This window comes from Oreochromis niloticus, linkage group LG5 (genome assembly GCF_001858045.2).
Source record: "Oreochromis niloticus isolate F11D_XX linkage group LG5, O_niloticus_UMD_NMBU, whole genome shotgun sequence".
Taxonomy (NCBI): domain Eukaryota; kingdom Metazoa; phylum Chordata; class Actinopteri; order Cichliformes; family Cichlidae; genus Oreochromis; species Oreochromis niloticus.
The window spans coordinates 12,056,176-12,082,762 of NC_031970.2; the positions used below are offsets into that span (position 1 = coordinate 12,056,176).

The 26,587-nt window shown below is 40.0% G+C and overlaps 2 protein-coding genes across 6 annotated transcripts in view; one reads left to right on the forward strand and one right to left on the reverse strand.

The window, feature by feature from the left end:
* Positions 1-2,324, forward strand: part of st3gal8 (ST3 beta-galactoside alpha-2,3-sialyltransferase 8) — a 25,640-nt gene extending 23,316 nt beyond the window's left edge. For all 3 annotated transcript variants that reach the window (XM_005469669.3, XM_005469671.3, XM_019359116.2), the window contains one exon: positions 1-2,324. This exon is cut by the window's left edge and continues 1,398 nt beyond it. The gene's annotated coding sequence lies outside the window, so the exon portion shown is untranslated.
* On the reverse strand, positions 2,076-25,493 carry unm_sa1614 (un-named sa1614). 3 transcript variants are annotated; one of them, XM_025907146.1, is made up of 28 exons: positions 24,651-25,493; positions 21,079-21,151; positions 20,855-21,000; positions 19,393-19,467; positions 19,117-19,166; positions 18,869-18,998; positions 18,696-18,781; positions 18,531-18,606; positions 17,992-18,072; positions 17,803-17,900; positions 16,580-16,649; positions 16,361-16,448; positions 16,134-16,182; positions 14,851-15,023; positions 13,509-13,642; positions 12,416-12,507; positions 12,145-12,331; positions 11,891-11,973; positions 11,675-11,790; positions 11,047-11,114; positions 10,197-10,304; positions 9,730-10,012; positions 9,455-9,622; positions 9,283-9,346; positions 8,480-8,523; positions 7,660-7,814; positions 7,415-7,540; positions 2,076-5,238 (listed from the first exon to the last, which is right to left on the reverse strand). In XM_025907146.1, exons 1-28 carry the CDS (start codon positions 24,774-24,776, stop codon positions 5,164-5,166), a joined length of 3,024 nt encoding a protein of 1,007 aa, XP_025762931.1. In that variant the 5' UTR covers positions 24,777-25,493; the 3' UTR covers positions 2,076-5,163. The 3 variants fall into 3 exon arrangements, with proteins under 3 accessions (XP_025762931.1, XP_019214660.1, XP_005469725.1); XM_019359115.2 differs by having other exon boundaries at positions 9,464-9,622; positions 11,891-11,976; XM_005469668.4 differs by having other exon boundaries at positions 11,891-11,976.
* Between the last annotated feature and the right edge of the window lie 1,094 nt (positions 25,494-26,587).

A 26,587-nucleotide genomic window follows, 5' to 3' on the forward strand; every position in this document is an offset into this window, starting at 1 on the left:
CAGATGCACTCCAATATGAAAACTTGTGTGTAATGTGTACTCAGAATGAAAGGTGAGCGTGACGACCTTTATGCTCTCCAAGTTCAGTTCCAGGATGTTAATTTTGCTTAGTCTAACATAGCTTGTAACTTGAGCTAGGTGCACCTCGTGATGATTATTATTAAATAAACTCAGCAAAAAGCATGTAAATTCAGTGTCAGTATAAACTACCAATCTTCTTCAGATATGATTCGGTTACTGTTGAACTTCATGGGAAGATGTCTTTTAGTTCGTAAACAAAGCTCAGCAAATTAAGCTGAAAAAGAAGACCACACACAACTTTAAAGATTTATTAAACAAAACCTGAAAAGGACAAAGTCGCTCTGCAGCATCACCTGTGTGCGCTGTGGGCAGATGAGTAGATGATGTAGCTCAGTTTCACTTGATGTAAAACAACCAAAAATTTCACAGCATGTAGATGGCTGTCAGCCCAGTACTGTGAATGTACAAATACCAGGTACAGATTGTGTGAAATGACTTTAACCACCAAGAGCAGTTTGGGAACATTCTCACCCTTTTTTTGGGGGGGGGGGGTCTGAAGGTGAAACCACACACTTCCTTTTTTTAAAGCTACTTTGAAGCTTTTTTGGGGGGTGAGAGGGAGGAGGGCTATGTTACCCGCTGATGTTTGCAAGCCTGGTTAGTAACTAGACTTTATATTAGTGCTAAGCAACAGACTGAGAAACAAAAATACACAAACTTTTGCTCACCAAAATTGGACCACAGACGTTGTGTGTTGCCTGATAGTAAAACTAATGACACATCAGGCCGTGTTATTAGTCGAATTAGGCGGTTACAACTGCCTACATGTGAATTTATTCAATTTTGAAGCCAGCCTAAAGTGGCCTTTAGAGAAAAGCCTGTCGACTTTGGGTTTCCTTCTTGACATTAAGTAAGAAATTCTATATTAGTAGCAGTCGTCATAGTAGTATGAGTAGTTCCTCCTTGAGAACATGTGGGTTTTGTGGTTTTTCTAAAGATTAGGGAAAAGGAACACGGCAGCGTTGAATAACAAGCATGTCGACACAGGCAGATCTGTGATCTAATTCAGAACACTGAACTCAACTTTACTACTTGGTTTACTTTGGAAATAAACAAGTCATACATTTTCAAGTGTGACACAGATCATCGGAGAGGTTTACCTTATTAGTCTGTAACTTTGCACTAATTACAGTCTAGAAGTACAGATTCTTAACCAAGATAAAATGGTGACGGCCCAGAAACCAGTGGATGATGTCACAGAAGCTATTATGTCTTTTATATAGTCTGAGGAATCATAGCTTTTGGGCTTCACACAGTTGGGTCACATGCGCCATCATCGACGTGGGCAGGAGGTAAATATAGATATTACATTCTGGGCTTAAAACCAGTAAAAACTGGGGGACATTTTTATCTTGTTTTTTGTTTTGTTTTTTAGTGGACTGTTTAAGGTTGTCATGAAGAGTCTCTGATCTGCCCCCTACTGGATGTACTTTTTAAAACCACACAGAAGTTGATGAACACAACTGTTTGCTTTGTAATTCTGCGCTTATGTGTACTGTTGTAAGAAACAAACAGTTTACTGTAGCAATGAGGTTTGAGTGTTAACAGGCTTATTTGTGGTGACAATATAGATGCAGATTTATACAAATAAGCCAGTGTGAAGCCGCCCTAACTGATCTGCTCCAAAGAAAAGTGTTCATACAATGTGTTGTCCAACACTCCTCTTTGCTAAGTGTCATTGTACAAAGTTGATAGGATTTTTTTTTTTAATTTATTTTAGTGCCTGAAAGAAAAAGAAAAGGAAAAAGTCAGATACCAATAATAGAGGAATAAAAAAGCAACCCTTGAAGCAGGCTGAGGATTCTCAAAAAATCAAATGCTGAATTTTCATTTGGAGGATGTAGCTCTGTCATTGGTGTTAGTGTGAGTGCAGTTTTGAGGGTACTTTGAGTTTACCCTTATCTGTCTGGAACAAGTCAGTGTCTCGTAAATCCAACTGCTGCATCGCCAGAAGCCTTAATTTTAATATGAAACATCTGCTGCTTGCTCTAAACTTTTTCCATTCACTGCTGAGATTTAACACTTTGTTGCCTTGTCCAGGAAATAAACTTCCTGCCAAATTACCTGGGAAATTATCCAGTTTACACACAGATGAGGAATGCTTTAATGTGCCATAAAACGACAGAGCAGCAGCCCTTCTGAGTCCTGAGCTGGATTGTTGTAAGCAAGTTTACTTCCTCACCTTTGACAGAGGAGTTTGTTGTGACTTTAAATCCAAAGTTGTGCTCACCAGACTCTCTGCAGTCTTCAAATGTAGAGTTTTATTTCCATTGCTAGGTGCAGATAAATCCACTTAGTCAGCTGCTCGTAATTCCATTATAAACATCTGTATATGAGCTGTAGATTTAGTACAAAGTGACAACAGGTGACCAAACGTGTGCGGCCTGTGGTACCATAGCTTTAATTCAGCTCGTCATGTAAGTTTCATTTAACAAACATGCTGATTATCAGTCCATTTACAGAGGCCGAACTTACAGAAGCATTGAAACAACAGATAAAAATCATGAATCCACCGCTGTCACTTTGAATGAAATAAAACATTTTTAAAAAACAAACTGAATTCATGGGTTTTTCTTTTTCTTTTTGAAAAATTGTGCGTACTCTGGAGGTAAGAGCTGAATTGATCGTCTGTGGAGGAGTTGGTCTATAAAAGCTGATTCTTACGCCAATGAATTTCTGCCACTATGCCAAATTCTTTAAATGAAGATGTTTTAACAAGAACTGTTTTCGTTCATGAAAATGTTTTAGAAAAAAAAAATCAAGAAGTTTATACAGAGATGCTATAAGGAAACGTCTTATTACAGCCCCAGGCAAAATTATTTTAGGGAAGAAAAGAGTTCTCCAACCTGCAAGGCTCATCTGTCAGCTGTTACACAGGAAAGCTGGAATCGGCTTATAGGAATTTTTCTTTTTCTTTTTTTTTTTTTTTTTTCTGTGTGTGGATGAAACCCAGTGTTGATGTTATGGGTGGGCTTTGGGGATCTATTCACAAAGGTCAGCTGAATTTTTCAACAGTGTTTAATTTGAATCATGCTTGACTTACTGCAGCTCAAGTACAGCAGCTCATTGCTTCTGCAACAATTGCAGTAACTAGTTTGACATTTGGAGGAGCACATGGGCCTGAGTAAGTCAGACTTGTGGAAGTACTCTCCTTAGTGTTTCTTTGGAACTAAGGAGAGGTCATTCATCCATAATTATGGATACGGTTGCTCGTTTATCTTTAAAGTTTTGTGTAACCCCCACACACTTTTTTCTTAGATGTTTCTTTTTAATGACAGCTAAATGCCCCCTTGTCAAAACTAGTTTCCCTTCCAGTACATGTGCTCAGGCCATTGCACAAGCCTGAGGAGGTACTTTGATGATCTGCTTTATCAAAAAAGTATTACATTTGGTTGAGGGATGTTTCATAAAGCCAGAGCAATTAAACAGTTTGTTCATTTGCTAGACAGAAGACTCTTTTTACTTTTTTTTAAATTCTTTTTCATTTCAAGGATTCCACACTTTTTGCTAGGGGTTATTATAAGTTGATATATTGTTGTAACCAGGAATGGAAGTAGTAAAGCTGAGTGGCCGAGGTCACTAAAGTACAAATAATGCCATAAAAAAGCAAAAAGCTGTTCTAAATTTAGTCTGAATGGGTGTTAAATGTTGTTAGTTACATTATGCCAGGACGTCCAGCACACAACGCCCTTTGTTGTTTTGTTTTTTTGCCTCTGTTAAATGTACCACATAACATGGTGCCTCAGTAGAACTTATTCTATAGTTTACTAAATAAAGTTTTACTCAAAAATGTGCTAAATGAAGTTCCTGTGCTTAGCTCACTATTACGGCCTAAATAAAAGAATTACAGAAATGATTACTGGGAAAATAAAACATGTAACATTAAAAATTCTTATCCAAATATTGTTGAACATACATTAAGAAGATTTGTGTTCTCCCTTAAAGCTTTAAAGTCATATCCAACACATGCAGGCTATGCACAATGATTAAATTCTATTGTCTTAAAGTATCAAGTTTATCTATTTTTGTGCTTTACTTTTGTGCTTGATGCCATTACTTGAGTATATATGTATATTACACAAGCTTTTTTTTTTTTTTTCAATTGTTGCTTAAAAGTTTAAATATGTCTAAAATAACTCAGTACTTTTACTGACATTGAATTTTAGGTCTTATTTTTCTCTAATAGCCAAATAAAAATGAATAAATAAAACTTTCCATCCCTGGTTATAATGTTAATACAAAGGTTCTTGTTAAAACAGAATTATTTAATCACGAAGAAGTAACTTGTTATAATGAGAAGTTTTGACACTTGACCACTGAGTAAATTCATTTCGCAAACGTGGCAGCAACACACTGCTGTGTTCACTGAGGCAATGTGATATCTTGAGACATCGAAGGCAACTGGAAGGAAATGTGAGTCTCCTGTGAAGTCCACTTTTCATATCTCACTTTAGAGCTTTGGTCCTTGGTATCTCAGAGTCTCTTGTGCTATCTGGGTAAGCAGCTGTAACCAACAAATCCGATCAATAATATGGCCTGAGTCCGGGTCTATCGAACCTAAAATGTGGCAGCAGTAGCTTGTGTGTTTTGGCTCGCCACACATTCAGTAAACATAAATAAATTATAATAAATAAATAAAGTCAAAAGAAAATGAGTCCCAGATTACCTTCAGAATAAAAGTCCAGGGGATTGCTGTTTCTTGTGATTTGCCCTTTGTGCTTAAATATTATTTTGCTTTTTAAGTAAATAAATAAAGTACTGGCTACAGCAGCCTCGAGTGCTGGCTGTTTGGTCTGTCCGAGGCGGTCTCATTGGTCTCTTCCTGACCTAACTGGAGCCACATAAAAATAATGTGTTGTCTTCACTGAAGGTCATCCATAATGTTTCCATGGTAACTGAAGGCATGAGGAACACCGGTTGCTGTGACAACAGTGTCAGGACCACGAACATTTGAAGTCTCTGAACATCTGACCTGGTCCACCTGCAGATCAGGTGTTCTCATGTGGTTTGGTTCTCCAGAGCTCTGCGGTGATCTGGATTTGTGCTCGTCTGAGGTCAGCCCAGTTCTGGCCTGGTTTCACATCAGTCAGTCAGCGGCTGGACGAATGAGGAAGGAAACAACCCTCTCTGGTCTGGTTCCTCCTCTATGTAACCATGCTACACACACACACACACACACACACACACACACACACACACACACACACACACACACACACACACACACACACACACACACACACACACACACACACAGAGAGAGAGAGAGAGAGATATGTTTACCTTAATGTTCACTGGACATTTAGTCAAACAGAGGTTTGAAGAGTGGGAGCCTGTCAATGGAAAATTGTACTTAGTAGTCAGTATAAGCTTTTAATGATATAAGTTTACATGTGATAGAATACTGCATAATAACCTTTCGATGACTTAGACTGTTGTTACTTGTTCTGTTCTCTTTTATCAGTTCCCACAGCGATAGTACACTCCCCTACCAGGAAAAGGAGCCGCTTCCCACACACACACACACACGCGCGCGCGCTCACGTATCAACATTCCACTAAACCAGAGGTTCCCAAAGTGTGGGGCCCGCCCAGAAGAAAAAAAAAAGAGCGCTTGGACACTGCTAATGGACAGGTTTTTGACGGGGCTCCCACACAAACACAAAGCAGGAGATGAAGCATCGCCAAATATGTTTCCAAACCAACTTCCTTCCAAGCCAAAGACTAGAAAATATGGTGAAGCATATCTTCCCTTTGGCTTCACCTGCACAAGTGCCAAGGTAGGTCTCCCCTGCAAAATTAGTTTCGGCTCTCCAAATCACGGACAAACAGTATCCCACATTCTTGATTTTTAGTTCACAAACACTTCTTGTAATAACTAACTACTCCTGACATTTTGGACATGTTAGCTCTTTATGCAGTAAAGTTACAGTGGGATACAAATAATATCAGGCTGATCCTGCCGTAATTTGTTCCCCCGGTTCAAATCACGGACAAACAGTATCCCACAGCTGTCTGTTTTTAAACCCATTTTGCACAGAGAGACATTTTTTGAAAAATGTATTGATAGCAATGTTGAATATTATTACACAGGAAAAAAAACAACTACACGTAAAATAATTACACCGTGAGGCCTCTGCCTTTCTAAATGGAGGGACAGTAACTGCGTGTGTATGTAAGCGTGTAAAACCTGAAGATAGTCAGATTAACAGTATTTTGTCTCTATCTGCCATTCTGCAATTCATCTCATGTAAACAATAACGTGGCGCACAGCGTGACGTGAAAAGAGGCACATACCTTTGACGTTGCGTGACGAACTCTGTAATCCTCGTCCACACGTGAACGCAAAAAAGGAGTTTTAAATAATCTCCGTTTTGGGTGAATCGCAACGCCGTTTACGTGTTGACGAAAAGCCCAAACGCATAGAAACAGCTGAGTTTTCAAAAATACCCGTGTAGGTGTGGACGCAGCGTAAAAGAGTTAGTAGTATATTTTATTACTACATGTAATTTATTGCCGTTTACTTGTATTTGCTTAATTGTTTACTAAATGTTTGAGGTGTGAAATAAACCACAATGGAGTTTGTAAACAAAATATGGGTGTGTGTGTTTGCCAGTGCTCTGTGACTGCCCTTGCTGCAAGTAAAACTGTGTCTTTCTCCTCTCTGATTTCTCAGCTGAAGAAGTGTCTTTAGAATAAATCTCTTGACAGAGCCACTTGGGTGGATCACTGCAAAATTTTACCTTCGTACTATGTACTTTTTATTTTTTATTCTAAGGGAGGGGTAAAGATTTGATTTTGAGCCCTTGTAACTTTTTAAGCAAAGGTAATATCAACATTAAAACGTATACTTTGTAAAATCTATATTTCTTTTTAATGCTCATCATAGAAAGATGATCTATAAAAGCTACTGAGGTTCGAGAGCACTTTCACAAATGGTGATGCCATTTTTTCCAGAGAATTGGTTAATAGCAGTTTGATTTCATACATGCTGATGACAAATATAAGCTGCTCTGGTACAGGTTAGATGTATCCTAGCAAGAATTGAACCACCTTTGTTAACAGTGAAAATCCAGCTAAACCCAAAGTTTATCCTCTAAGCTTTAAATTCTCCTTACCAGAACAGGCCACTGGGCATATGTGCTTGCACTCATGCAGTTCAATGTTTATGTATTTTTACACATTGGAGGCTCTAACATACATATCTATTTTATATATTTTAAAATGATGGAGATTCCTTCATTCATTTCAGTTGAAGTACAGACTTAATATCAGAGGACAATCCGCCGGCCGAGGCTCTAATGAGAGGTCGGGTTAGTGATACTGATACCTACCCACCAATCATTGTCCTCCTGTCCCAGGACCACCAGCACTTGGCCCTCAGAAAAGCTCAGCTCGTCATGGTGGTCGGCCTGGCAGTCATACAGCGCCTGAACCCGACGACTGGATGCTCCTCGAGGCTAATCGATACATACCAAATCATGTGTAACATTATTGCTCATGTATCACAGTGTTTTTCCTTCCTAAAATAAAAACACTGCAAGGTTGATGGGAAGTTAAATGTTTTCAAAGATCTCACCAATGATCTACGAGGAAGTGGTTGAGGGGCGGAGCCTCTGCTTTCACTTTCAAAGCTCTGAGAGCGCTGATTGGATGGAGAGCCGTTTATTGGTGCCTTACTGTTGAGAATCTGGAAATGGGAGGGGCCACTTTCACTGTCCGCCCTCCGAAAACCTCAGACAGAAAGATTCAGGTTTTTAAGTACATTCTCATTCATACAGGGACAATAATTACATTAAATATAAGCAAAAAAATATATTTTACAATTTCATAATACAGAAAAAATAAACATTAAAATGCACTATTAATCAGACATAGTTAAGTTTTAAATTTTTTTTGGTAGCCCCCTGTTTTGCTAGCATATACATGTGTCTGTCATGTGGAAAACCAAGAAAAACCTGTTAAAGGAATACAGTGTGTCTGCGTTTTTGTGCATGTAAAGTAATACATGTTTGCATATATTAAATAATGTGAATATTAACCTCTAAATTCAAGTCACTTCTTTGTCAGATAAAATAACCATTTTGTTGGAACAGTCAAAAGCAAACACGTGCTGTATATAAGAAAAAGCAGCAAATTCTCAAATAAGATTTTGGAATTTTCACTAAAACTGCAGATACATTTTGTTTTAATCAAAAAACAACCATCATAGAAGTCAGTGTAAACTCATAGAAGCCAAAATGTATCCTCAGATTTTGTCTGCTCTCTGGTTAAAGACTGTAGGTGCACGCTGTCATTTCTCACAGGTAGACATAATATATTTAACATAATGGATTTAACAGACTCTTGATACGTAAAACAGACTCAGGTCTCAGAAGACGTTTTGAGACAGGAAGTACCTCTGTCAGATCGTTCAGTCAGTGAGCTGAGAGGAGAAGCTGGACTGGAGAAACAGAGACAGACAGGGAGGAGGAGAAGGAGTCCGTGTTATTGTCTGTGGTATTTTGAAGCTCATCACACTGACCTGTATTTCACCTCCTATCCACCAGAGGTCAGTACAGTCTCAATTCATCTAAGTAGAAACTGCTTCACTTTGTTTATTTCATAATTATAAGAATAAAGTTCCAACTTTAACCTTTTATGTCCTCTTTAATTCTTTTACAATCATGTATGAAATAATAAACCAACAATATTCATATCTGATATCTGTCCCAATAAATTTACTCTGACAGATTTTGAACAAATTAAAATTTTAGGATCTCTACTAAAATTCATTTGTTTCTATTTTGCTTAAAGCTTTGTACTACGGGTTTGAATTCTGAACAACAGCATGAGCTGAATAGCACCTCGGTCTGTGAGACATCCCTTCATCGCACATCCAGTTATATCCAATATAAGCTTCATCAGCAAAGATCAAACTTTAGCTTTTCTTTTTTCAAAGCTAGGATACAAAAACACAACAAAATTCAGTGGACCATTTTAGAACACTGGACTGTACATACAAACTCCTGTAGTACTCCTGGAGTTTGTATTCATACAAAAAAAAAGAAAAAGAAAAAAAAACACCTTTACATAATAATAAAGAGACACAACCGGTGTTGTGATCATCATCATTGCAGCAGCTATTGCAACGATGATCACAACACTGGTTATGAGCCAGATTCTTCCTGGATGTGCTCGATGCAGTGCTGTGGATACTCACACACACTTCCTGAAGGAGGAGTCTGGACCACTGTATATCCTGGGACTGGCTGGCAACCCATAATCTACACCCACCCACCCACACACACGAACACACACACACACACACACACAGAATTAATAACACAGTATCCCTCTGACTGATTAATTATAGTGTGCCTCTCAGATATTACCGTGCTTACTGGACTCAGAGCAGCTCCTCTTGTGTCGGACGGCGATGGGAGAGGGAGGGGTAATCTTTCTATTTCCTGTCAAGGGAAAGAATACCTCTCCCTCTCCCTCCTCTTCCTCCCCCATACCATCTCCCCCAGACGGAGGTGGAGGAGGAGGAACATTGGGAGCTGAAAGCCAAAAGAGAGCAGTGAGGTTTTTCATTCAGGCAGCAGGTAAAGCCAAAGAAAGACCTTGAACTAGATAAAACAGTTAAAAAATGTTTATATAAGATGACCTTTGACCCTGGGAGGCAGCGGGGGCGCAGGGGAGGATGGAGGAGGAGGTGGTGGGCTGGGGACGGAGCCAGCGGGATGGCTGTGAAGCTCCATAGCCATGGCGAGTCTCCTCCCCACACTGAGGAGGCCTCCAGCTGGTCCTCCAGGTGTTCCAGAGGAGGACAACGAGACACAGGAGGAGTTGGACTGACTGAAGCTGAAGGGACGCGAGGAGAAGGAGAAGGAGGGGGTGAAAGAGGAGGATGAGGAGGAAGTGGAGCGCTCCTTTTTCAACGGACCATTCTGAAACAGAGGATGAAGCACATGAAGACGAGTAGAGTAAATTATAAATACAAGTAACAGATCCCCCTTATACTTATATATGAATGCAGAACATGAAGAAAAGGCAGTGACATCATTTAAATTACTCTGAGGACATTTTTTTGCAAGAATGTCAACTCAGCAGGCTGTCAATTGCCATGGTTACCTTGTCATCAAAGTCATCATCACTGTCGTACAGGTCATCATGACGAAGCCTCCACTCGTACTCCACATGGACGTGATGGTCAAACTGGTTGGACTGGGCCTTCTGCAACTGCACACACACAGTAAAATATTTGTAAATGAGGGGCACCTTCAAAGACAAGGGAAAAGGCTTTAAGAGCTACTGACCAATCAGGTTTGAGCAGTATTTGACTGCATGCTGCTTAACAATCCATGCTGAGAGTAAAAGATGGTTAGTTGAGGATAGCTCCAAAAACTACGTGCCTCTCTATAGACTCCCTTTAAAATGCCAGATTTTACAGCAGAAATTCACTTGTTTACAACTTGCTAAAATAATTAGTTTCAGCTCTGTGTCTGTTTTACTCCTTTACAAAAAACTACACAGGTGTTCAATGTGAAACTTTATCAGGGCCTTTTGGTTAACACGCAAGTAAGTACAGTTTCACAGGCAAGCAGTCACAAACTACTACAACAGAATAAAATAAATAAGAATATTAAGTGCTACAACAGCAACACAAAATCGAGTTAAAACACAGAATAAATTTAACAGGTAGGTGACTTAAGCTGACTGTAGACAAGATAGTCTGCTAGCCTTCACCTCCACTTATATGACTCACAAAACTGGAGCTTTCAACCATGTTTGACACCTTTTTAAAGACATAAGATGCATTGTTGTGCAGTTAATTATAGTAACAGACCATCATTTATCTTGCTAAATACATTTTTTAAAAATAAAAAACTAGTAATTTAGTCCTCTGCCATCTTGGTCAAATATGGTGATAACACAGTATAACAGGTGGTTACTGAATCTGTAATCAGAGCAATGACCTCACCAGTGCCTCACAATGGGTGTGCTTCAACCTGCGGCTCACATCCAGAGCAGTTTCTCCTAACTCGTTCTCTGAAATAAACAGTTAAGATATTAATTAATAATGAAATAATTACTAAATATCAGCAGTTTACCCAAGTCACCAAAAATATTCTTCATGTAAAAAGCTCTAAAAAAATCTTCACTTATACTATATTCAAAATATCAGGACACTAAATACTGTGTGTTTTACTTATTGTCTGTCAGTCCTCCTGTTTTGTTGTTTTTTTTATTGGGCCTCATCTGTTGGCTGGAGTCGGTGGGCATAGGTGCTGAAGGCAGGTGACTCTACATGGAGAGTGAGGCTGGAGACCTACAGCTCCACAGACACTGATCTGCTGTTTCAGGTTATCTTTAGTTTGTCTTTGCGATCCTTACAGTGAACCTCTGGATGATGTGGTTGTTTGAAATGAATAGTTTTATCTTTGGGACACTAATCCTGGTGAACTTGGATTATTTTGGATGTCAAGAGTCTGACGTTCTTCTCATATGCTATATCAGAATGACATTAAATAAGCATCAACTGTGTGTAGAGGTTAACTGAAAAATGAGCGCTCTGACAGATACATTATACAAGTGTGTGTGTGTATTACTGATGTGTGTGTTGGCTCTGGCTCTCAGTAACAGCTTCACACAGTCGGTCTTGTTGTGCAGACAGCTGTAGTGCAACGCCGTGTTTCCCGCTGATGTCTGTATATCAACATTGGAGCTGACAAAAAAAGAAAAGAAAAACATGCAGGTAAACACACAGGTACGCACACACACACACACACACTGAGGTGTAACAAAGGTTTCCATAGCAGACTGACCAGTTCTGAGCCAGGAAGTCCAGGATGTGCAGTGATGTCCTGTCAGCCAGTAGGACAGCTAAATGGAGCGCTGTCTCCCCTTTCTCCTGATGGCAAGAAAACAATCTCTTGAGATTATGATGTTCCCAGATTATTAATACCTCGCATCTTAATGAATCTGTGCGCTGATTATACCTGTTTTTTTTTTTTTATCTGTACGTGTGTACGTGCAATCCAACATGCACAGTGTGCCTGTATAAAGTGTGTTTAGCTACCTGTATGTGTGTGTGCAGTGGCTGGCTCAGCTCTGCCCTCTGAGCGTACAGCTGGATCAGAGTGTAGATATCGCAGCTCTTGGTCGCCTCCTGCAGACGAAGTCGCAGCGCCGAAGCAGAGCTATGGCTCCGCCTCACAAAGTTAACATCTTGATACTTTGACAGGATGAAGTCTTTACGCTCAGGCCTGCACGTCAAAAATATACGGCATCAGATTTGTTAGAGTGTGAAATATTTCCTATGAGTGTGTGCACCTGTGTTTGTGTCTTACATGTGGCTGTGTTGGGAGGGCTTCAGTGACGGACTCAGCAGGTTGGCTTCCAGTATTTCATTAAAACCAGAATTACCGACATTCCTGGCCAACTGGGAGATACAGAGAGAGAGAGAGAGCTCACACTCAAGGGCAAACAACATGAGGGCCATGTAATACTCATTCAGTGGGTATTGTATCAAAAATAAGAATCATCATGATTTTTAACCTCACAATAAGCTAGATTGGATTAGTTGGGGGACACTACACTGTGTTTACATTGTGTTCGGCTATTTAAAAAAAACCCAGATGATTAATATTATGTACTTCAGTAGGTAAGAAGCCAGTTCATTACCAAATCCCACCTGGATTGAGTTAAATGATAAAAATAGTAGCGTAACATTACAATCCCCAAAAGTTGATTCTGTTCATCTGGACGTAGCGTTTTCAGTGGGAGAAACGTTTCATCACTCACCCAAGTGACTCATGGCTAGTTTCATTCATTATGCAAATGTACTGTTTATAAGGTTGGGGAAACCTGCAGTCGGCTGAGACTGAAGAAGTCACTTGGGTGAGTGATGAAACGTTTCTCCCACTGAAAACGCTACGGCCAGATGAACAGAATCAACTTTTGGGGATTTACTTACCTGGATGATTGAGCATGCATCAAGATGTAACGTTACAATCTTTTTCAGTTTGTCAGAGGTCACTGCTGACTGAGAATTGGAACTTATTATGTCTTGCATGGATAGAAATCTCCTCTCTGAATTAACATTAAATAACCATGTTAGAAAATATTTAACTAAATGTCAAACATGTAACAATACATATGTCAGAATAAACCACATTGCACTAAAATAGTAAAGATCCAGCTGCAGAGCAATGGAAATGCACACCATGAAAAAAAAACCAAAATGTAGAAAATACCTGAGAGTTTATCTCTAGAAATGTCTTTGATAACTGTTCACAAAGCTAACTGAAACTATCACAGATGCTAACGACAGTTCTCAGCTGAGCACATGTAAATGCCCTGCACAGTAACATTTCAGAAGTGAACTCAGTTACACCTGGACAGCATGACTGATAAGCTCATTAGCTAACAGGTCTGACCTACCAGCAGGTCTGAGGTTCCCAGACTGTCCAGGCTCAGAGACTGGATCCTGGAGACGTGGACCCCCATTTCCCTGTGGATGCCTGAACACTCAATACAGGTCAGGATACCCAGGTTTGTAGACAGCCACCCAGGATCTACAGTAAGAGAGGTCAAGGTCAAAGGTCAAGGTCAAATTTATTTATATAGCACATTTCCAGACAGACGATGCTGCACAAAGTGCTTAACAATATAAAAATGCCATTAAAAAGAAACAATGTAAAACAATAGTAACAATATAAAACAATGATGGGACAATAAAAGAATTAAAACAATAACTAAGACTATTAAAATAAGACCAAAATGCTTGGGTCGTAGTGTGTTAAAAGCCAGGGCATAAAAATGTGTCTTTAATAGTGACTTAAATTGATCAAGTGTTTGTGCAGATCTAATATTTAGGGGAAGACTATTCCAAAGTCTGGGACCTGCCACAGAGAAGGATCTATCACCACGAGATTTGAGATTAGTCCTTGGGATGGACAGCATTAATTTTGAGCTAGACCTCATGGTTTTTCCTGGAGCATAAACAGAAAGGAGCTCAGACAGGTAAGAAGGGGCTCAAGCGACTTAAAAACAAAAAGTAAAAGTTTATATTGGATCCTCTAGGAGACAGGAAGCCAGTGTAGAGAAGCTAAAACTGAGGTTATATGCCTCTCCGGTTGGTACCAGTTAGCAGGCGAGCAGCTGCATTTTGGACCATCTGAAGACGATGAATGGAGGCCTGGTCGAGACCAAAATAAAATGAATTGCAGTAGTCCAATCTGCAAGTAAGGAAAAAGTGAATAACACGTTCAAAGACATTAACCAGGAGCTATGGCTTTACCTTGGCTAGCTGTCTTCACTGAAAGAAGCAGGACTGGACTACTGCACTCACCTGTTTATTCAATTTAAAAGAACCATCAAGGTAGACACCGAGGTTTTTTACATGTGTTTTACAGTAGGAGGGAAGGGGACCCAGAGTGCTATCGATGTGATTATTGACAAAGTTGCCAAAAAATGACAACTTCAGTTTTATTTTCATTTAGCGAGAGAGAGCTCACCCGAATACTTCCTGCAGATTTTTTCACAATAAAAGCCTACCTTGACACAAACCACCTGATTGTAGAAATACAGACTGCTAATAAGAAATTATATAACATTTAGCTGATAAATATTAAATACAAGCTTGGAATTAAACTAATCGATTCATTCACCTGTCTTATTTGCCACAAAATAATCTGTCAGTTATTTACTTGATTAAACATGACACAATTAATCCAGTAATCTCTTCAGCATAACATCTAGTGTACTTTGTTGGTTTGATTACCTGGTGCGCCGCAGTCACAGCAGCTGTTGTTTCCCGGCATCCGTTTGATATCATCGGTGATGGCTCGGGTCAGATCCTCCACGCTGCTCTCACTCCCTCCTCCCCCTTTTCTTCCCCCGTCCAGAGCCATACTCAGAGCCTCCTGCTTGCTGTTAGTGAGCACCGACATCCAGCTGAAAACAAACAACACTTTTTTATAATTTGTTCTCATTTTTAGAGCCAAGATGATGTGAGCACCACAAGAAAAGAGTAGTCCAACAATTTGCCACAATTACTATATTAAAAACACACACACGGGCGCCATACTTGCCGACCTTGACACCTCAGAATTAGGGGGACATTCAAAAGGGCTGTTGGGGGGGTCGTCATATACATATACACACAAAAAACTTGAATTTTACAGTGTTTATTTATCGGAAAAAATAAGTTAAATTAAATAGCTGTCCAGTACCTGTGCAACAGATGGTAGTGATGGTTCAATAGAACCATCCTATACAACAACAGATACAGGTATATACATAAACAGAGAACTGGGGATACTCTTCCCTAACTATAGCAATATCTATAACAACAACACTCCTCTACACATGGTTGTATTTGAAGGTGCAATGCTTCACAGCCAGTAGCATACCCGCGCTTGATTTCGAGGTGTCACTGTTATTATTGTCTGGCCGGAAACGGCAGCCCTGTTAAAGATGGTTTAGCAATTTTGTTTTGCAGGTGGAAATGGGGAGAAATTCGGGAGAATGGTGGCTCCGGGAGATTTTCGGGAGGGGCACTGAAATTCAGGATTCTACCGGGAAAATCGGGAGGGTCGGCCGCTGACATCTCAGTCCAAACTCTCTAAGACAGCATTTCAAAAGACATGCATCTCACTTCTTTAGGTGCAAAGTTTGTGCTTCATTCAGGACCATAAGCAGTAAATTGCTCACTAAGCTTAACACCGTTTCAGCCAAGAAAAGGCTGAACATTTGTTTTGCAACTGCGAGGTCAGTGATTTAACTCTTTGTCTAAACAGGGCATTTTGTATATATTTGGTTTAATTAAAGACGCAGATCTCCTACAAAATTAGCAGCTAATATAGTTTAAAGCTGAGAGGTGGAGCAGCAAAGGAAACTACTCTTCTGTCTAACTAGACATTTTCAGACTTGTAATGTTTAGTATCTAGTGTCACATGTGCAATCATACTGCACACGTGACATATGAAAAACATAACTCATACTGTATGTGTAAACTTAGCAGAGTGGCCCTTTAACAACCTGACCGAACAAAGTTTTACTCACGCCACACACTCAGCTTCATCTTCAGCCAGGAAGTGGTAGGTCCGATTATCTGCAGGACAAGGTGTTTCTTATATTTACAGGGATGTATTTATACAGTACATAATACTGATTACACGCATTTAACTTTAATTTATATTTGGATACATACAGTTTTTATCTTGTGTTAAATTACGTACGACTTCAGTGTACATGTAGAATAGCATTTAAAAAATTAGTGACACTCTTACGAGAGATAAGGTCAAAGCATTTCTTATCCTCCACGCTGGGTTTAACCTGACAGGTGAGCAGGTTGAGTCTGGTGGGAGGTTTGTTCGGCTGAAAAACAGAAAGAACGGCACTGATAAGATTCAATTAATTAAAAAAACAAAGACAGCAAAGAGAAACTAAGACACAGATTTTTCCTGCTGTTTTTATCTCTTTATACATTTATACACACACAGACTCACAGTAGCATGTGCGATGGTCAGGTAACAGTTGTGAACTGAACATTTCCTCTTCTGCCACATTTTCCTCAACCTGTAACACAAACACAGTTTTAGTCCTTTTAGTGATCCTAATAGCACTCACTATCACTGAGCGTCTTAGTGCCCTCGCACTGTAGCAACTTATCAATAACAAGGAAGACCACACTATAGCTTTGGTGATTAGCAGATTGCCAGAGTAGCCTTTTGTTTGCTTGAAACACATACTTGTCTACAGCAATTTAGTAACTGTCAGGGAATACACATTTTTCCCCTAGCAAACTTGGTCTCCAGTGGGTCGCCAACCAGTCGCCTGTGTAACTGAGGCCTTAGAAAAGCATACGTTTGAGGTACTCTCCCTTTAAACCTCCTTTCAAACCCGAAATCTACATCCATCTTTTATATACAGTCTGTGGGTGCACACAGAGACTCCCTGATTTTCACAATAAAGGCAGCATCTTCCCCCATCCAACATAACTATTTTGGAAAACGTTGACCAGTCTGGAGGGAGCAAATTACAAAGGCCGGGTTCCTTGCCATTCCATAATCCACACACACAAATATAAGTACGAAGCCACCACATGTGCAATGTCGCTCCTTGTCAGTTCAATAGCTATAACGCCATTTCACAACAGCTGCCTCAAGGCATTTTGTAGGGTAAAGACGTCATAATATTAGAAAGAAAAGTGAGAATAAAAGAGTGCCTTAAGCTATGAGACACAAGCCTTTAAAAGGAGATGATGCAATGACCATGATTATATAACAACATTAAACCAAAGGCTGCAGGCCGGTGTTGGTTAAGTGGTCCAAGAACTATTCAAATTCAAACAGTCAGTAGCTCCAAAAAGCTTAAGGACACCCCATTAAGAGCACAAGTCAGGTAAATTTTTCTAAATGCGTTATTAATGTCGAGGAACAAATGTTGGTCAAGGTGAAGATATTTTTAACTATTTAACATTGTTTATATGAGTTTCCCTATTTTATCAACACTTTGGTACCGTTTGTATTTAAAATTTAAATGAATTTTTAAAAAACTGCAATTGAAAAAAATCAGTCTGAAGTACTACTTGTACTACCTGGGGAAAAAATGAATAGCTTTATATTTCAATGCAGTACGCACATTAAGAGTAATTGAGGCATTTAACTTAATTGCACTGCTTTGTAAATTTTTAAAAAGGCGCGCAGGTTATTTTATGTTGCGTGTTTACCCGTCACTCTTCTTGTAGAGGAATCCCGTTCTCTCCGTCCCGTACTGTTTGTCTCCCAGCAGCTGGTGCATATTGTACACCTGCTTAGGTAAAGAGTCCTACACACACACACACATATGTGCAGACACACATTCATTATTTACATGTCCAAACGGTGATATAGCCCACATATGTGTCTGTGTCTCTGACCTGCTCTGTGTGGACGACCGGCCTCAGCTGATCTCTGAGTGTGCACAGCTGTCTCTTCTCCTCGTCCTGACGTTGCTTCACCTGCACACACAAACAGCTCACCTGCAGAGCTCAGCTAATCCAGGATCACATGCTGCTGCTGCGCTTAAACCGTCCAAATCTCACTCAGCAAATTCCCATTTTTAATTTTGGAATGAATCATCACGATTCACGGACTATTACACATGTAGAGAGCTGGAGCTGATCAGTTACTGTGTGAATGGATGACTTTTGATCATGTGACTGCAGAGACAGAGCACAACCAAGCGGCAAAGTATAGTTCCTCTAGGCTGGCTCCAAAAGAAGAGTCAAAAAGAGAGTAAATCACTTAAGTTCTTACTTCATGTAATGTCCTTCTCTATTCTGTATGTTGTATTCTTCATAATAATAATTTTTAAAAAGTAAATTATTTAATTTTAATCTCTGTACAAATCATTAACAGTCTGCCAGCCACACTTGGAGGCTGCTGCTAGTGTTACTGCTGTTAGTACTTCTTGTACCGTGGTCAGGACTCCGTTGAGCTCATCCATGTACTGCTTCAGCCTCTGAGTGGTGGAAACACACTCCTGCAGGAAACTGAACACAAACATAAAGATGTAGTAAATCGAACCATTCCAGTTTAGTGTATGTAGCTTTGCCAAAGCTGTGTTTGTGTGAGCTCCTACTTGTTGTGGCTATGGTAGTGTTTGATGAGGTTCTGCAGAAGGTCGACTCCTCGCTTCGTCTTTATCTCATTGACCCTAATTAGATACTGAGGAAAAAAGACAAGAAGCGATTGAAGGAAAGCTGCACATTTTTTTAAAAATAAGAAAGGAAATGAAGGGGAAGAGTCACTGACCTCACACATGCTCAGTTGGAAGGAGCGTCTCTCCTTCTCCAGCTCCTCCGCGATCTCTCCTCCGCTCACCTCACTCCTCACCATCCCATACTGCCGAGCTAACTCCCTCTTCTCCTTCTCCACCTGTTTACTGCACACACAGTTTGAAGACTTTGATTTAAAAATCTTCCTGCTCCTAATACAAACGTATTAAAGTTTCCAGTCTTAGATACTAGCAAATAAACATAAGTTAATTCAGTGTCACTCACAATCTGCTCTCATAATCCCTCCACGCTCTTTCAAAAGGCTTTTTCAGATCCTAGGAGACACAGGAGGAAACTGGAATTAAAATTATTAACCTTACTGAACACAAGCAGCAGCATCCTGAGGCTAAACACGGTAAAAAAAGACTACAAAGATTCATTTTTTTGACTGAACTCTGGTGAAATGTTGACAGAAACACTGGCCCGAGGCTCGTGACTGTTATAGTTCATACAAGTTATTCAGGCGGTATGAATGCAGTAAGCAAAAATGAATGTCCTCACCCCCTTCACCTCCCTCAGGTCTCCTTTAACCAGAGAGTCCAAGAAGAAGTTGATGTTGTGGAGCATGCTCTTTAGCTGAACACACAGAAACATAAGTTATCTAAAGGGAAAAATACATACTGCTCAAAGCCATCATGGGTAACACTATGAACTGTTTAACATGAAAAACATTAAGACAGTTTAGGTGATTATGACAGAGAGCACAAAACCATATAACACAAGGATTGTGTCACGAGCTCACTATTGTCTACTGCTGTCCAGATGTATATACGGTTTGGTCTTAAGTTAGGTCCTTAATCGGACAGTGACAGTAATGTTGCTTCTGTACACCAACACAGTGGATTTAATTAAAGCAATCAAATATGAGTACCTCATTTTCAAATGCCCCAAATAACAACTTAGATAAAAAATATATGGATTTAATTCCTATCAGTTAAAAGATAACCTTGGTTTCATCTGTCCAGAGATTTTTAATAAGAAAATATTCTTTTATTTTTTGTAAAAGTCTAATCTGATAAAATTACAAATACTGTGATGTCCAAAGACAGACTACATAAACCATTAAATATTTTATTTGTTAATTTGATTGAATACATCTGAGAACAGCTGCGCAGTGGTTAGCACTGTCACCTCACTACAACAAGGTCCTGGGTTCAAATCTACTGACTGTGTGGGGCTTCCATGATCTCCCTGTGCCTGCGTGGGTTCTCTCTGGGTTCCTCCCACACAAAGACATGCATGGGGTTGGGTTAATGAGTGGCTCTAAATTTGCTGTAGGTGTGAATGATTGTCTGTTTCTCTGTGTTAGGCCTGGGGTAGACTCCAGACACCGCGAACCCCTGTTGGATAAGCTGAAGAAAGTGGGTGGATAATAAAATACACTCGCCATAACATATATAACCAAAAAGTCTGAATTTAATCATATAGCTGATGCTGGTCAGTCAGTCATTTTGTAAATGAACTCATTATGCGCTCCTCTACAAAGGGCTTTCTGTAAAGGAAGGAGGCAGATTTTTTCAAACAAGAGCAAAGACTCATTTTTAAGGGTTTTATCAACTGAGGTTACAGATTTTTAAGTAGAAACTCATCAGCTGGAGGTTTATTTTATTAAAGGGACTTTTCCAGAGGAAATGGAAACATTTCCTTTGAAGTCCTGTTCACACCAGCTAAAGAGTGGTTTAAAGTGAGAGGGCTTTTTCACATTTGGGAAGGACCAGTCAACCATGAATCACACAACATATAACAGAGGGTTCAGTTCATAGTTAGAAATTATTTGATATTAAATAAAAAAGCATCACCAAACAAAAGCCACTGGGAGGTCTGTGTATGAGCAACACTTGCAGGGTTTAGAGACCCCGCTAAGAGCTCCTAACTCTCTTTAGACTAACTGGAGATTGTGACTCTTAACAAGTACACCTGCTTTGACCTTTAACCCCTGCAGTGTTGTGTTGCTATCACTCACCAGGTTTTTCATGGGAGAGAGGAGCTCTTTGGAAAAGTCCGCCAGGCGGCAGAAGGCGGAGCCAACCTCCGTCTCTCCGTTTGAGTGACAGTTGACCGACAGCTTCTCCATCGCGTTAATGTACTGCTCCAAATGAGACACGTGTTCTGAGACAGAAATGCTGTTAGTAAAGGGAACAATACGGGGATGCGCATGTGTGAGTGTGTATATTTTGGGGTGCGTACCTTGACCTGATGTGTATTTGGCTTTTGCAGCTTTCTTCATCTTCTGTAGCACCAACCTGTCGCTGTCCAGAGCCTGAAAAAAAAGCACACATTAATGAGGAGTCTGTGGACCTGCACTGTGTGCATGTGTGTGTGTGTACATGTGCATGAAGGGGAGGTGGTAGTAATTCACCTCAACATACACACAGAGGACAAACTTGATGACGGCGATGTTCCTGTGTGAGAACCATCGTCTGATCACTAAAAATCTCCACAGTGAAGCTCTTCTCCCCATTCTGAGAAGATTTTGATTTTTTACCTTCAGCAGTTATTAACAGGTTAATAGTTTATACAATGATTTCTACATGATTATTTCTGAATCTGTCAGACCATATATTAAATCCACATTACTGCAAAGGGAAGGCAACCATGCGTACGACTCTAATGTGACTTGGAAAAGAAAGATGGAGGCTGCCAGTTTTCATGCGCTGCTGCTTCTTATTGATTATTAGGTACTTTTTTTGACACTATAACTTGAGTGTGGAAATGATGATTGATGGTTGTTATTACTGTAGTTGGACATGTGAGGGTTGAAAATACTGTGTTAAGTCAAGGAAGCACAACAAATTTCAAATTTTATCATTTAATTACATTTAAACAGCTTCAGGGTTTGCTTGATTTTTCACATTCGACTTTCAAAGTCATACTTATGACCCATATGTTGACATAAATGCCATTAAAATTGAAGAAAAGTGATAATTATGCAAACAAATATGACAGGATTTTTGGGTATTCATAGCATTATTAATATGCTCTACTTTATTGTCAAACAGTGAAATAACAATCATCTCTGCCTACATTGGGAATTTATCTTTGGACAAGCTTGGACTGTCTATATGGTGCTTATTATTCATGGCTTTAAAACTTCACACACATAAAATAAATGTCACTATAAACAGGTGGTTCTAAGAAAAGTAGATAAATAATTACAAATTATAAAATTAAATCTGTAATTTACAGTTTTTCAGCGTCCTTTGAATGCAGCACCAGTGTGCAAGCTAGAACATCCTTTAAAATGATTATCGCTCTGGCCCCTCCTCGTTATCATCAAATAACCATACCCTGAATAGGAACAATGATTAATCTGTTGCCATGGTAACATATGCCAACTCTGTTGGGGGTACATGTTTGGGGCAGAAGGGCAGTGTTTTTGAGGCCAGGCTCGGGGTCGGTAGCTCCACTGATGGGGGAATTGCTGCTGCCTGCTGGCTTGAGGGGCATCCCCATTCAAACTCTCAGACCTCACACAGCAGCAGAGCAAATTTACAAACTGTTTAAGACCTTTAGTAGATTAGGTCTCAAGTTAGAACATTTTATAATCGCTTTAACATCAAGAAATTACTTCTGTATATGTAAATATTTAAAGAGCTTCAGTCCATTAAGTCTACGGATGAAGGGTCCAAAATGTTTGCAAATATGCATGCAAAGGGGGGTTTAGACCAAATTTGGATGTAATCATTTCATGATTTTGTGCCGCGTTTCCTCCTGAAATCCTGCAAGCACAATGCAAACTATAAGGGTGATGTGAAAGTGGTGGCAGACAAATGGAAAAGAAACTGCTGTTACTGCAGAATGGTATTTTAGTCAAACTTCGTAGTGAGATACAGTCTGTTTTTTGTTTTAATTCAAGGATGTTCTGAAAGGCTGTAAATAGCATATCTGCAAATATAAGATGAGTAGTAGTTAAGGAACAGCTTTGTGCTAATTAGCCATGCTACCAATCGCTGATTTGAAGAATCATTTGCACCCCTTGTATTTTGACAAATTTTGCATAACATGATTCTGTGTCTTCCTCCAAAAACCCACAGTGACAGCGACACTTTGATTGTGAATGAAGTACAAAAGCTGGACTTAGACAAATGCTTCAGTCACTGAAGTATTTGTCTAACAGAAATGATCACATTTTTTCACCAATAAGCATGTTAGGTCAAAGGGCAATTGGACAGTAAATAAGAAGATTCATGTTTCTGATTAATAGGCAACCTTATTGCTGTGAAACTGTGTCTATAGCGGCTTTGATCTCGATATAATGGTGACAAGCTCAATCACTGCTGCTAAGACAAAACAGCTGAGGGGGTTTGGGCAATCTGACTAGGATGCCTTCCTGGAGAAATTATGCATCTCATTTGGTTTGGGAATGCTTCAGTATGATCCTCGAAAACAGCAGGAGGCAGTGACTGTAGTGAAGGAGGTGTGGGCAACACACAACCCAGACCCAGATAAGTAGTAGAAAATGGATGGATGATATTCATGCTTAGCTCATATACTGTATCCCAGATCAATGTTTTGTGTCATGTGTATTAAAAATAACAAATATTACGGAAATATTACAATTTTAACAAACTGTCTGAGGCCTGCATTGTACTCCTATAGAACCAAGTGTTGAGCTGGTGGTCAATGTCATGAAACCCAGTCATGACAGTCAAAAGCTTCTTGCCATAGCATTATATAGAGGTAACATTTTCTGCAACTTCTTTCATAAATGGCCCTGAAATTTAGTGAAAATAATGAAACATCTGCACAGCAGCGAGAGTTCTGGAGCCGCTCAACGGATAATATTTTGTAAACCATAATGTCGTCAGACCTGTGACTAAACAAATGTTAAAAGACATATCAAGGTAAAGCAGTCCATGTCCAACCATCATAACTGTGTTATAATGCGGATTAGTCTGTGTAACAAGAGTGGTGGTGAGTCCATGTTTGTGTCAAAAGGTTGGGATAAGTAGTACAGACATTTACAATGAAATTGTGAATAGCAAGCTGAAAAGCCAACAACGCTAAGCACCAGGGGTTATCATTAGTTAATGAAAACCGGTCAGTGGCAATAAATTCCTAGTGCATAGCCCCATGAATCACGATGAAATTGACCTGCACACTCCTGGTCGAACACTCTGTACTGTAGTTCTTTGACCCAACTCTCTTCACAGCGATGATCGTCGACATAAAGGCTGTTACACTTTGACACACAAGTTGATACTTGCTCTCTTTGCAAGTTTGAGGTTTTAAAATCCATTAGTCAAAGCAGGACTACCAGGGAACCACCTAAACAAAGCAGAAAGGCTGTGCTGTGCTTCACAAGGAGACAAATTTAAATCAGTTACATTTTTTTTTTTTTTTTGTACCAAGAAGAATTTTAAAAGGAATAAACTGTTTCATGCTTGCAGGCGTTTATCATCTACGGTAAGTGTGTATAAACAATTAATGTGCAAAGGCCTTTATGATTTGTTAATCGCATGCAAATAATATAAAAATGTTGTAATTTGTAGGAGACGGGGTTAAAAAGAAAAACTGTACATATCACACAAAGAGGGGTTGGTATGAGGGATTGATTGGGGGCCACAGCTGCTCATTTTCCCCGGGGACCCTGAGCACTTAAGTCCGGCCATGAATGTAGGCTAGAAGCCAAATAATCAATTTACCGTGTACGGATAATCTCATTCATCAGGTAGCCTACACCCGTCCTGTTGAATCTGCACGATAAGCATCTTCAGACTGCTACCACTACCTGCTACCCCTCCTCTGTCAGTACTGACCTCCTCCAGCAGGTAGACTGTGTTCCTGCAGCTGATCATCTTGGAGGTGAAAGAGGAGGTAGTGGGAGAGTTCCAGTCCTCCTGAACCTCCTGGACGAACTCTGATACCGACACACACTCCGGCATTGTGCTCCTGAGGCCGGTAAGGACCGGGAAGGAACCAGGACAGTCCAGGACTGACAGACCAGTTCCACACAAAAGACCGAGGACACCAAGCGCAACGTAGAGTCACCAACAACACACAAAAATTAAAAATACAGCTTTAAAAATCCAGCGTGAAAAGCTGAAACGATCCCATTAGTGGTAGGTCCAGACTCCCACAGTCCCGGTAAGAGAAACGAGCATCAACTGGCTGATTAAAAAAACGAAATGGGTAATTAAAGACCTGCTGGGTGAATCTCCTCCGTCAGTGTGAGTGAACCGCAGCATCAGCTTCTTTTCTCCAAACAAAGGTGGTTAAACCCAGCAGCAGATGAAAGCCCACCAGCCTCTCTGCACGAAACAACCAAAAGATTAAAACGCCGCCGGTTCACTGACGTCCTAAAAGTAACGAGTCGGTATCCGGTAGAGCGTCTTCATTGAGAGAAAACCAGCAAACCCGCCCGTGTGTGGTCAGTGTGTGAACCCGCTGACAAAGAGCGGAGGAGAGGAGAGGAGAACCGGACCCACCGGGCACCGGTTCCGGGCTCAGATGAGACAATAAAAGCGGCTTCTGCTCTCGGCTTCAGCCGCAGCTTCATGTCTTCTCGTCACAGATATTTCTTTTCCTGCTTTTCCTCCTTTATTAAAACCGCATGGAGAGGCGCGTTCACGGTGTACAGCGGCGGAGCCTTCTGTCGCGGCCGCGCGCACTGCTGACCGGGAGGAGTGTGAAACGCATGCTCCTCCAAATAAACCTCAGCTCGTTACACCTGCGTCCTCTCGTTGTTCGCTTAATTCACTCAACCGGAGTTACATTTCCACAAACGGCCATTTTTTTAAAGTTAGTTCCAAAAGAAAAGAAACCATGAAAACAGGATTAGCTACTCAAAGACCCCATAATCTGAAAATCCCTGTTTGTGCTTTTCTCGACTCGTTTTCTGTGAAAAAACAAATAAATTAAATTGGCAGGCTTAATTAGGGCCAGCATGTAAAGAAGCTCAAACACCAGGTAGCACGTTCAAAGACTTCATGCATATTTATTTATTTATTTAATTTTTGGTTGATAGTTTTAGTTTTAGTTTCTTCTTTAGCAAACCAACCCAAAAAAACTTTATAAAAAATAATTCAAAAAACCTCTTCCCACATTTTTTGAGCATTTAGCCAGTGAAAAACCGATGCGACACCACAGTTCAGTTGTTGTCTAATGACATAAGTAAATGTCATCTTATCAGCTGATATAATGTTATCAGACAGATATTGGTATCTGCTGATATTGGATCTGTTGCACCAGTGGATCCATAGTGTATATACAGGCATGTTAAAAGTTAAGGTCCATTGGACTCGCTCCAGTTCTGTGAAAAACTAAGTACGACCCCTAATTTAGCAGCAATAACTTGAAGTTTTCTGTATGACTTTATCGGTCTTTCTTGTTGTGCAGGAACTTTGGTCCACTCTTCTTTACACTGTCGCCTCAGTTCACTGACGTTTGCACACTTCTCTAAAGGTCCTGCCAGTCTGGACTTTGACTGGACTAATACAACCCCTTCACTTATTTATTTATTTATTCATTCAGTCATTCTGTTGTAGATTTGTTGGTGTGTATGGGATTATTGTCATCAAACATGGCTTGTTTGGTCCTGTCTGTCCAAGAATAATGTTCATGAGGTCATGTGGTTGGTTCAGATGCCACCATGTTCTTTTTACAGAGTGGAAGCTTTTTGCTAGTAAGCCTTTCAAACAACTTATACTTTCTCTAACTGTACTTTAAGATTTAATAGCCTGTAGAGTCTGAGATG

Bases quoted from the DNA above. Each gene is read 5' to 3' on its own strand.
- unm_sa1614 (XM_005469668.4), bottom strand. From the start codon at position 24,776: ATGCCGGAGTGTGTGTCGGTATCAGAGTTCGTCCAGGAGGTTCAGGAG. The intron at 18,073-18,530 runs GTACAAGAAGTA...TTGTGTGTGCAG, and splicing joins TCAACGGAGTCCTGACCACG to GTGAAGCAACGTCAGGACGA. The intron at 15,024-16,133 runs GTGAGTAAAACT...GTTTGTTTTCAG, and splicing joins GATGAAGCTGAGTGTGTGGC to CTGGATGTCGGTGCTCACTA.